The 11,888-nt window shown below is 35.7% G+C and overlaps 1 protein-coding gene across 2 annotated transcripts in view; it reads left to right on the top strand.

The window, feature by feature from the left end:
• VPS50 (VPS50 subunit of EARP/GARPII complex) overlaps nucleotides 1–11,888 on the top strand; it is a 126,090-nt gene that overhangs the window by 83,827 nt on the left and 30,375 nt on the right. For both annotated transcript variants that reach the window (XM_081800533.1, XM_081800532.1), the window contains 3 exons: nucleotides 3,687–3,863; nucleotides 6,704–6,822; nucleotides 8,717–8,823. In XM_081800533.1, coding sequence (XP_081656659.1) covers nucleotides 3,687–3,863; nucleotides 6,704–6,822; nucleotides 8,717–8,823 — 403 coding nt within the window. The remainder of the gene's footprint in view (nucleotides 1–3,686; nucleotides 3,864–6,703; nucleotides 6,823–8,716; nucleotides 8,824–11,888) is intronic.

Below are 11,888 nucleotides of genomic sequence, written 5' to 3'. Positions count from 1 at the left end.
CCAGTTGGTCGTGGTGAATAATCCTTTTAATGTACTGTTGGATCCTATTGGCTAGTATTTTGGTGAGAATTTTTGCATCCATGTTCATCAAGGATATTGGTCTGTAATTCTCCTTTTTGATGGGGTCTTTGTCTGGTTTTGGGATCAAGGTAAAATGGTGGCCTCATAAAACGAGTTTGGAAGTTTTCCTTCCATTTCTATTTTTTGGAACAGTTTCAGAAGAATAGGTATTAATTCTTCTTGAAATGTTTGGTAGAATTCCCTTGGGAAGCCATCTGGCCCTGTGCTTTTCTTTGTTGGGAGATTTTTGATGACTGCCTCAATTTCCTTAGTGGTTATAGGTCTGTTCAGGTTTTCTATTTCTTCCTGGTTCCGTTTTGTTAGCTTATACATCTCTAGGAATGCATCCATTTCTTCCAGATTATCTAATTTGCTGGTATAGAGTTGCTCATAATATGTTCTTATAATTGTTTGTATTTCTTTGGTGTTGGTTGTGATCTCTCCTCTTTCATTCATGATTTTATTTATTTGGGTCATTTCTCTTTTCTTTTTGATAAGTCTGGCCAGGGATTTATCAATCTTATTAATTCTTTCAAAGAACCCGCTCCTAGTTTCATTGATCTGTTCTACTGTTCTTTTGGTTTCTATCTCATTGATTTCTGCTCTGTTCTTTATCATTTCTCTTCTCCTGCTGGGGTTATGCTTTATTTGCTGTTCTTTCTCCAGCTCCTTTAGGTGTAGGGTTAGGTTGTGTATTTGAGACCTTTCTTGTTTCTTGAGGAAGGCTTGTATTGCTATATACTTTCCTCTTACAACTGCCTTTGCTGCATCCCAAAGATTTTGAACAGTTGTGTTTTCATTTTCATTGGTTTCCATGAATTATTTTAATTCTTCTTTAATTTCCTGGTTGACCCATTCATTCTTCAGTAGGATGCTCTTTAGCCTCCATGTATTTGAGTTCTTTCTGACTTTCCTCTTGTGATTGAGTTCTAGTTCCAAAGCATTATGGTCCAGAAATAGGCAGGGAATGATCCCAATCTTTGGTACCAGTTGAGACCTGATTTGTGACCTAGGATGTGATCTCTTCTGGAGAATGTTCCAAGGGCACTAGAGAAGAATGTGTATTCTGTTGCTTTGGGATGGAATGTTCTGAATATATCTGTGAAATCTGTTTGGTCCAGTGTGTCATTTAAAGTCTTTATTTCCTTGTTGATCTTTTGCTTAGATGATCTGTCCATATCAGTGAGGGGGGTGTTAAAGTCACCTACTATTATTGTATTGTTGTTGATGTGTTTCTTTGCTTTTGTTATTAATTGCCTTATATAATTGGCTGCTCCCATGTTAGGGGCATAGATATTTACAATTGTTAGATCTTCTTGTTGGATAGACCCTTTAAGTATGATATAGTGTCCTTCCTCATCTCTTATTATAGTCTTTTGTTTAAAATCTAATTTGTCTGATATAGAATTCTTTTTTTTTTTAAGGTTTATTTATTTTAGAGAGAGCTAGGGTGCACGGGGGCTGAGGGGTGGGTGGAGAGGCAGAGGGAGAAGGAGAAACTCAAGCAGACTCCACACTGAACTTGGAACCTGACGCAGGGCTCAATCTCACAACCTTGAGATCACGATCTGAGCTGAAACCAAGAGTCGCATGCTCAACCAGTTGCGCCACGCAGACGCCCCAACATTATTTTAGAATTCTTAAATAAGATGATTCCTTGACATTATTTAGAATTCTAACATTGATTTTAGAATCCCTATTTAAATATTTTTACTTGAATTTTTATTTAACCATCAAATTATGTCTGTATGTATGAACACATATACTTGGTGTAATTATCAAACAGTTTTTTACAAGATACATTTGAAATATTTCCATCCAAGTAAGCATTATCTCCTTTAAAGTAGTTACCTTGAGTTTTACAAGATTTTGCCTATAGTTAACAATACCATATTATGCACTTAAAACATTTTTTTAAGAGAGTAGATAGATCTTCGGGCGCCTGGCTAGCTCAGTCAGTGGATTAGGCAACTCTTAATCTCGGGGTTGTGGGTTCCAGCCCCATATTGGATATGGAAATTACATAAAAATAAAATCTTTTTTTTTTTTTTTTTAAAGAGGGTAGGGGCGCCTGGGTGGCTCAGTCATTAAGCATCTGTCTTTGGCTCAGGTCATGATCCCAGGGTCCTGGGATCGAGCCCCACATCGGGCTCCTTGCTCAGCAGGAGGCCTGCTTCTCCCTCTTGTACCTCCCCTGCTTGTGTTCCCTCTCTTGCTGTGTCTCTGTCAAATGGGTGGATAAAGTCTTTAAAAAAAAAAAAAAGAGGGTAGATCTCATGTTAAGTGTTCTAACAACAATTTTAAAAAGTAGTTACTTTGAAAACTATTCACAACTGAGATAGTGTTCTCTTGACACCTGTGCTCCTGTAGATTCGGTTTAAAAAAAAAATCATCTCATTAAATTAGAGTCACCCCCTGTTTAGAATTATAAAATAATGGCATAATTTTTGAGCATTATGATGGATCTGATTTAATGTGTAACTGCAATTTAGACAGAAAATAAACACATCATTTGAAACTTAAACATATGTAATTTTTAATATTATCTTTGAATAGGAAAGATTTTAAATTTGGGATTAACATTAAAAAGACTAAAAGGTATAAGAAAAATGTGTACCAGATTTTTATGAAAAATCATCAAGAGTTTTGTAATTCAAAGGAACTTTTTTTTTTTTAAGATTTTATTTATTTATTTGACAGAGAGAGAATAAGCAGGGGGAGCTGCAGGCAGAGGGAGAGGGAGAAGCAGGCTCCCCGCTGAGCAGGGAGCCCAGTGTGGGGCTCGATCCCAGGACCCTGAGATTGTGACCTGAGCTGAAGGTAGATTCTTAACTGACTGAGCCACCCAGGTGCCCCTCAAAGGAACTTTAGAGATTATTCCATCTCTTCCACTAATAAGCGCTGTGGTCTTGAACTTGGCACTGAATCCCTCTGGACTACTTTGGTTTCCTCATCTGGGAACAGCTCTTTAGTTTTAGCATTGTGGTTCTTGTACTGGAGGTTGACTTTCTCATTTTATTGATGTAGAAATTGAGGCACAGAGACATTTCCAACATTATATGGGAAGTTCATGGGTTAATGGCAAACCTTAGGTCTGGAAGACATATCATTTGACTTTAGCATGTGTGTTTGTGTTGTCTACTTCTAGGTGTATGAAGAAAAAGAAATGAAAGTTTATAGACATCAATATAACAAAGATTCTAATGTGTTTTTACAGAATACAGTACCTTAAATGGTATAAACATATAATTAATTATTAACAATGATTTATTTTTATTGTGGCCTTTTTATTGCTTAAAATCATACTCTACTAGGTCTTTGCTGCTATGCTAAAATTTTTAGAATTCAAATTTATTTTCAAAAATTTTCTGTACAGTTCTGTAAACTAAGCCAAAAGTAGCTTGATGCAGATAACACTTTTTAAAGTGATATCGGTAACTGAGTTGTCTTTAGGCAAACCTTTGAGCACATATTTTCAAGTTTGTGCTTTCAGACAACTTCCAAGATTTAAAAGTGAATAATCCTGATTCATCACTAACTCAACATTTATATTGATGGAATATGTTATGTACTTGAATTTTATTATTGTTGTTAAAAGGTATCTGGCTCCTTTTTTTAATGTCTAGGAATTTAAATTCATGGAACAGTCTCGTTCCCCATCAGTTTCACCTAGTAAGCAGCCAGCCTCAACATCCTCAAAAACAGTGACCTTGTTTGAGCAGTACTGTAGTGATGGGAATCCATTTGAAATCCAGGCCAACCGCAAAGATGAAGAAACAGAAGATGTCCTGGCTTCTAATGGGGTATGTAGTGTTTTTAAAACCTAATGTGGAACATAAGTGAGATTTTCTTATTGAAAAGTGTTCTACCCAGGGAGCAAGGTAATGAGCTAGATTTATTTATCCATTTACCACCCACCTTCCTACCTATTTGCTTCTATACCTGTGATACCACTTGTACAGTAATGGCTTTGCAGCATGCTTTGTTGAAAAGTCCTTTTGAAAAATACATTTTGCCCTTCTGTTTACTTTGTGCTCTTATTAGATTGCTGTATGTTCTTACTAGATTACTGTATCACATAGGAGTATAGTTTATTCACTGCATATTTCTGTGATTTGTTGGATAGATGGATGAGGGAATAGATCATTTGCACTTAGTTCTCAACTCCACTCTTGGACATCTGAATTATTTTATTCCATGTCCGTTTATCTGAGAGAGAGTAACATCTTACCTGGTTACCCAATAGGGATGTTTTTAGGATTTAGAAGTACAATGTTTTAACACTTTGAGCAGCTCAAAAACCATAATGTAACTTAGGTTGTGTGAGTTAATGGAAAGGATTTTAAGGCAGTTGAATAAATATCACCTTTATTATTTATTAACTGTGTGGCCCTTGGCAACTTATTTTAACTCTGTGACCCTCAGTTTTCCTATATTTACAATGAGTGAATGTTTACTTCACAGTTATCTGTGTTTTTATAGTATTTAATTTGGATGGGTCCTTCTGATCTTCATCATTTCCAGGGGACCCTATATGGTTTTTGTTTTAGATTTGATGAAGCTGAAGTGAAAACTGTTCAGATTTGATGAAAATCTGTTGAATTTGTGTATGTATTTTAGTTTTGGCATTTTCTTTTTTGTTTGGTGAAGATATAATTTTAAAAAATATTGCCATGAAAGTGTATTGTTGTCATGTTTTATCATGAAGTAGAAATTATTTCATAATAAGCCATATTTACAATTACAATTTAGTGATTCTTAGTGACACTTTGCCTCTCTAAAGTACACTAAACTGGAAGGAATTAAAAGTCTTTTCAATATTTTTGAAATAATATATCCCTCTGTACTGGTAATTTGCTAATTTAAATCTCACATAGCATTCGATTCTCATTATTCGTGGCAGTTGTGTTCTATAAAGTCCCTCTGAACACTGAATTAGCAAATACAGAACTATTGTTCCTAAGTGAAATACAGGATTAGGTTTCTGTGAGCCTTTGATCACAACATTTTCATCAACTGATCAGTGTATAACCTTGTTTTATGTGTATTTTTGCTTGAAGACATCTAAGTTAATATATAGTATTGGACATTGAACCCACAGCCAACAGCACTAGAATTCCTGCCTGAAATGAAGCTTATCTAATACATGTATTTTTGCCATAAGGCATATTACAGTCTTGCACTTAGGAACACTAGACAAAACTTTAGTCCTACACTTAGGGGCCTTTCTAAACAGGGAAATCACCAGCAAAAACCACACATGTTTTTTTAAATGTGGCACTAGACTATGAAAAGGACATGTGTTTAAGTAGGAAAGCTGAAGCAAGAAGGTAGAGCGTCACCTTGTTTGCACTCAGCTAGGAACGTGCATGTTGGATAACTCAAAAGTTTCTGCATACTCTGTACATATCCATGATTGACTGTGAAAGTGTCACAGAGTATTAATGTTGGGGTTACAAATAAAATTTAGCAAGTACGGAAATTTGCAAAAATACAGAATCCTCAAAAATGATGATCTCTTGTACTGTAGAATTGTGAAGCTTTTTGTTATAGCCAGGAGAGCCTGGTGTGTGTGGATCCCCTTTCTGAAGGTTATTAGGATCACAGTGTGTACAGGTGGATGAGAATGCCTGGAATGCTCATTTGTAGTTATTAATGTGTGATCTAATCTTTCCAGAGTCAGGGTCCACATCTTACTATGACCTATCACACTGCTTTAAGCTCTCAAAAAATGGTTTTTGAATTAGGGGACCAACTTCTTTTCATGTTGTCCTCATACTCATCTCAACTGGCATATGAGGATAAACTTGGTTACAGAATTGTTCTGAAGATTCAGTGAGAAAATTTATGAAAGCACTTAGCACTTAACACAAGAAATGTTAGCCATGATTTAATCATATTAATTTATAATATTAAGCGATAATGCTGCTGCCGCTTTCTTTCCTGTGCATGGACTCCACTGTCCCCCCATGCTGTCATGGGGCCATGTTGCCATAAAGACGATGACAGTGTTAGGAAGTCACCCTTCCTCTCAGGAGGAAATCCGCCATTTTCGTCCTTGCTCTCAGTAGTCCCTCAGTGCTCAGTGTAATTTTCTAAGGCTCCCTTGGAATTAAATCTCATCATAATGAATTAGGACATTAGCATGTGTGTTGTGAGAGTTTATTACGCTGAATTAACATTTCCACGGTGCCAGAATTGTATACTCAGCCTCTTTATAGTGAATTAGCAAAATGGAAGTAAGTATGATGAAACCACGTGGAGGAAGAGAAGAGGTTTTGTTCTTGTTGTTGTTGTTTTTTGGTCAGATGTACACTCTTTTCCTCTCCTAAAGGCCTAGCATGATGTTTGTGTTCGTTTGTTTGTTTTCTTTATATGGAGATTTGATTTTTGGGGGAGACATTTAGGAGCTTTTGTAGGCATAAAATGTATTTTATTTTCCTTTTTTTCTTTTGATGGTTAAGATGGGTGAAGAAGAAGAAAATGGAAAGTTAATATTCTTGATGGCAAAATTAGAGATGAGTTATTAAGAACTTTCTTCCCTAAACTACTTCTTAAAAATTGGATACTCTTATTGTGTTGAAAGACTCCAAGAAATGTTGGCTTTTCATACTCATTGTTGAATATACTGTGTTTTCTTCAGTATGAATCTGATGAACAAGAAAAAAGTGCCTATCAGGAGTATGACAGTGACAGTGATGTTCCTGAGGAACTGAAACGAGATTATGTGGATGAGCAAACAGGTGATGCGCCTGTGAAAAGGTAATTGTTCTTAGGTTGTATGGTATTTCACATTTTATGTTATGCATTTAAATAAAGGATTTCCTTTAAATGTTAGGGAAAAAAAATTAAATATTTCGGTAGCTTTTGATGTCATGTGACAAGTCAATATGTTTTAAATTGCTGAAAGGTTGAAAATATAGTTTTTTGATATTGGGCATAATCAAAGAGCTCTTAATTTAGAGAGCAGTGGTTTTTGCAGAAAAACAAACTTCTGATTTATAAAATCAGTATTGCCTTTAGAGGCAATTCCTGCTTCACGTAGGTTAGAAAACCTCAAGGAGGAAAGTAGTTATTTGTCTTGCATGTGGAATTCCTACCTCAATCTAGTAAATACAGAAAGTCTCCACTCATCTTTCCAGGGTCAATTACATTCACTATTTGGGCCTTCTGTTAAGTTTCCTTCGTTCTTTTATTTCTGTGATAAATTGTCCTCTTCAAAAACTATGATAATTACATAAGAATTTTTTGTCACCTTCTCCCTGTTAAATGGGCCTGATTCTTATATGCAAGTGAGTTAATTTCATGACTAAGTATCAGACATTTAGTGACCATAAATATACTTAAATTTTAATGATAGATTTAAGTATATTTTGCCCCCAAAGTACCTAGTTAGTACCTAATTAATTTGAAACCCTGATTGATATAATCTCTCTCTTCAAAAATGAGCAGCTCATGTGATTGTAGATATATGAACTAGGAAAAATTGTTTTCATGTATGTGTGATGTTTAAATCCATCTATGGTCCATTATGAACAGAATAGAACTGTTTTTGTTGGACTTCTTCATTGGATGTTTTGGGTATATTTTGGCTGAAAGAAAAGCTCTAATTGAAATGAACGTGTAGGATAGTGTCTGCCAATATATATGTATATATTTGCATTTTTGGTAATGTTATACAGACAGTTACCCTCCTAAACTGTCCTAACTTACCGCTAAGAACTATGAATAATATAAACTACAAACTGCATGCAGTCAATTAGTATCAATTCCAACTTCAGAGTATCTCTTGAATTTATCAAAATTTCTTGTATTTCACTGCTACCATCCAGATTCATGCAAAAATCCTCTCTGTGCCAGATTATTGGCTCAGCCCTCTTACCTTGGCTTTCTGTCTCTAGTTTTGCCCCCTCCTAATCCCTCTTGGATACAAATTTTGATTTTTTTTTTCTTGTATAAAAATTTGTTCATGTCATTTTCCTGGTTAAAATTTGCATTCAGGGTTAGGTTCATACTCTTTAGATTTGATTGCCTTCAGTGATCTGGCCTTTCTTTACCTCTTTTCGTGTCACTTTTCCCTCAACCCACTCATTCTCCATGTGAATTCTTTGTGCTTCTCTGAGCACACTCACTTCTCCTACCTCTGACCTTATTACATATTATCCCCTTTTTTTGTGTACTTACCATATAACTTCAATTTTTTCTTTGAACCTGGTGTCGTCCCCAACCCCAGACTCTATCATCTTCCCCTATACTTTAGATGTTAGATTTAGATTCTAAGGAGGGTATTTTTTCATATTTATAAGTCTGAAATCAGGATACTTGGTACATTTGATATATAATTTCCCTGGAACATCTGTTTTTTGTTTTTTATTTTTTTTTTAAGTGACATAGCTTCTTTTAATGGTTGATAATGAATGTCTTAGAATCAAAGAAATACAGTATGGTACTTTATTTCTTTACTTACGAATTTCTCTTCCCCTCTGGGCTGTAAGCTCTATAAGGACAGGAGGATCATTTCTATATCCCCACCTGACACACGGTAACAGTTTCAGTAACTAATTAGTGAATGAAAGATAGATCCTAATTGGAATAACTTACTGATTTACTAGTTGACAACCCTAATTGCAACTCTGTTTTGTTTTTCCATATTAAGCGTTTCTAGAGAAACTCTAAAAAGCAGGAAGAAGTCAGATTATAGTCTAAATAAAGTGAATGCACCCATCTTAACAAATACAACATTGAATGTAATAAGACTTGTTGGTAAGTAGCCACCTTTTAAAAAAAAAAAAACACTATTAGTTAAATTAGTCTACTTTTGTTACTTTATTGGGGTTTTCATTGTACACTGCAGTGCCCACCATAAGGAAGGTTTTAATATTGTCATATGTCAGTGCTTTCTCATCATAATTGTTCAAATAGTATAATACTAACAATGTTAGTTTTTCTTTTTTGGTTAACTACTTAGTATTTGTGTCTTCTACTTTTTCTAAAATATTTCAGTTAATTGAAATGTAATGAAAAATTCTCTATGTGAGTTGGAGGTATATGTAGGATGATGATAGTACCCATTTTACATTTACACAATATTTTGTGCTTAATTGTTTCATTGATCTTCACAATCTTCCTGTCAAATAGGCAGAGTGAATAGTGATTCTCTGGTATTTTCAGACACAAGAGTTCTATAAGCTGAATGTTCACACCATAGGAAGAGTTGTTCTTATTACAGATAAGACCTTTATTGATGATTTTGTAGAAGGCAAATAACATGAAGAAATGCCATTTAAAATACTTGGGTTTGAAGATGATGTGGAATTTTTAATGTCAGTATTTTAGCATTTTATATGCCATCTTAACCTTTATATCTCACAAGTCTGTACATTTGACAAATAAGTTATAGAGATATCTTCTCAAATTAATTAAGTCATCTATACCAGTCAGGAGTTGTAATGTGTTCTAAGAAAAAAAAATCTCCGTATTCTGTTTATAAGGAGATGATAATGTCCTGCTCTCTAGTTTGATTACTCTTGGCTCTGATAAAATGGTCTGTGTTCTTGAAGATATTTCTAAATTTTGTTAATGAATAGGGTAAAGCAGACAAAAATGTTTCTTAGAAGTCCCACTTTCTTTAGGAAAAATGGTGGAAAAGAAGTAATGAGTTGGCAGGAAAAGGAAAAGTATATATTTTCATGACACACAGAAAAATGACAGATTCTAAAAAGTGTTTTTTGGCTGATCATTGCTAGGGAAATTAGCTTTTCTAGTTACTCTGTGGAATTTATAGAACGGAAACTGGAAGGGTTCTGAGAGCTCACCTGCTATAAATGCCTGTAAAACTAGAATTTCTTTATCTAATGCCCCCAAGTTGTAGTGGCCAGCTAGCCTTTGTTTCATGTCTCGCAGTCCGTGGATACATTATTATTTTGTAAGACTACTCATTCTACTATTAGGCTGATTTAATTGGTAGAAATCTCCTCTTTATGATAAACCAGAATTTCTTTTTCTCTGTAATTCTGTTGGTCTCATTTACACCTTTAAAAGCGAAAAGAGTAAATCTATACTTTTTTCTCCTACTCTTCCCTGTGATGACTTTTCAGGTGTAGGTGGTAGTTATACTGTCCTTCTTCCCTTATGCTCCCCCAGTTCATTCTTCAGGGTGAGTGTGCTCATTTTCCTCATGCGGTTCTCACTGATAAATATTCCAAAATCCTGGTCATCCTCCTCAGCCTTTTGGACTCAATGTAGTTTTTGGTTTCTGAACATGCTGCTTGAGATGTAGTTTAATGAATTCATCTTTTGCCTGGTTATGTTGAAGGAACAAACCACTGTAACACATGAGTGGCTTTTTTTTTTTTTTTTTAAGATTTTATTTATGTATTTGACAGAGAGAGAGAGCACAAGCAGTGGGGAGTGGCAGGCAGAGGGAGAGGAAGGAGCAGGGAGCCCCATGCAGGGCTCGATCCCAGGACCCTGGGATCATGACCTGAGCTGAAGGTAGTTGCTTAACCAACTGAGCCACCCAGGCCCCCCGATGAGTGACTTTCAACCACAAAAGTTTACATGATGCATATTGGCTCCTGATCACCTTACTTCTTCTGTTCCATGTGTCATTCTGAGATGCAGGCTGAAAAAATAGCACCAGTTTGGAACATGGGGAAAAGAGCAAGAGCTGAACCATGTAATGACTCTTAAGGCTTCCGCTCTGATGTGGCACCCTGACTTCCTCCGCCATAAGTCCCTGGCCATGGCAAGTCAGGCTTAACTATTGGAGAGAGAAATATGCTTCTGCCCCAGGAGGGCACTACAAGTTCAGGGCATTGGACAAGGATGCATAATCTTCTTACAGGGAAGGGGAGTGGGTGGAGATAATTGGGGAAAATAGTACAATCAACCCCATGGAAGTGGTGATTTATATTTTTTACTTCACCTAGTTCAAAAAGAGCTAGAGGTCATCATGTTGCTTTTACTCTAAAAGACATATATTTAGTAGAATCAAATCAAAAATAAGGCTAACACAAAATTGAGGAGGGGGAAATCACGTTTCATTCAGTTAAATGCAGACAACAAATGCAAATCTTCAATTCTTGGTAGACATAAGGAAATGAAACAATGCATTCTGCTCTTCTCATTATGTAAGAAGGGGATCGAATAACGATAGAAATGTGCTATTGGTGCTAAATTCAGAAGTCAGTAACAACAAATTCTTATCTAAGGATTACTCATTGACATAGTGGACATTGTTTTCTAGTAGTGGATTTAAGCAACTGGGAAAAGTTGCATTTTTAGGGGCCTTTGGTGTGTCAGCCCTATAAAGCAGAACAGCCTGAATAAAACCTTACTCAGTGAAGAGAATCTAACCATTTTAATTTCAGCCTTCACCACCACCAGATCTTTTACTAGAATTGCAATTAGGAAACAATGCCTACTATGCTTTTAACTCTCCCATCTTCCCATTTAGAGCTGGGATTCCCTCCAGTAGACTTTTATGCCTACCACTTTCTCTCCCTGGGATGTCTTTATCTTCAGTTTGTACATATTCATAAAATAGAGCTTTAAGAGAACCACTCACTAAGGCGTCTCCAACCACTAAATGCTATTCTATCCCCTGTTACTGCATAGAGGTGCTTGAAGATAATAAACTGGCAAAGGTAATGTCTGTTCTTACAAAGCCAGAAGTACAGTTGTGTAAATAAGATTGATTAATTTTGGGTGCCTGGGAAGATGAAGGAACTAATTACTCAATAGTTGGGAGGCACATTTTAGAACACTAAAGGCATATTTAAAATGTCCTCTTCAAGTAGTATTTATTTGGCAGGTAATTAGGAGAG

The sequence above is a fragment of the Leptonychotes weddellii genome, chromosome 12 (assembly GCF_054177405.1).
Source record: "Leptonychotes weddellii isolate Sample4059 chromosome 12, ASM5417740v2, whole genome shotgun sequence".
NCBI classification, from domain to species: domain Eukaryota; kingdom Metazoa; phylum Chordata; class Mammalia; order Carnivora; family Phocidae; genus Leptonychotes; species Leptonychotes weddellii.
The sequence above is the reverse complement of the archived record's forward strand: the minus strand, read 5'-3'. Positions and strand labels throughout refer to the sequence as shown.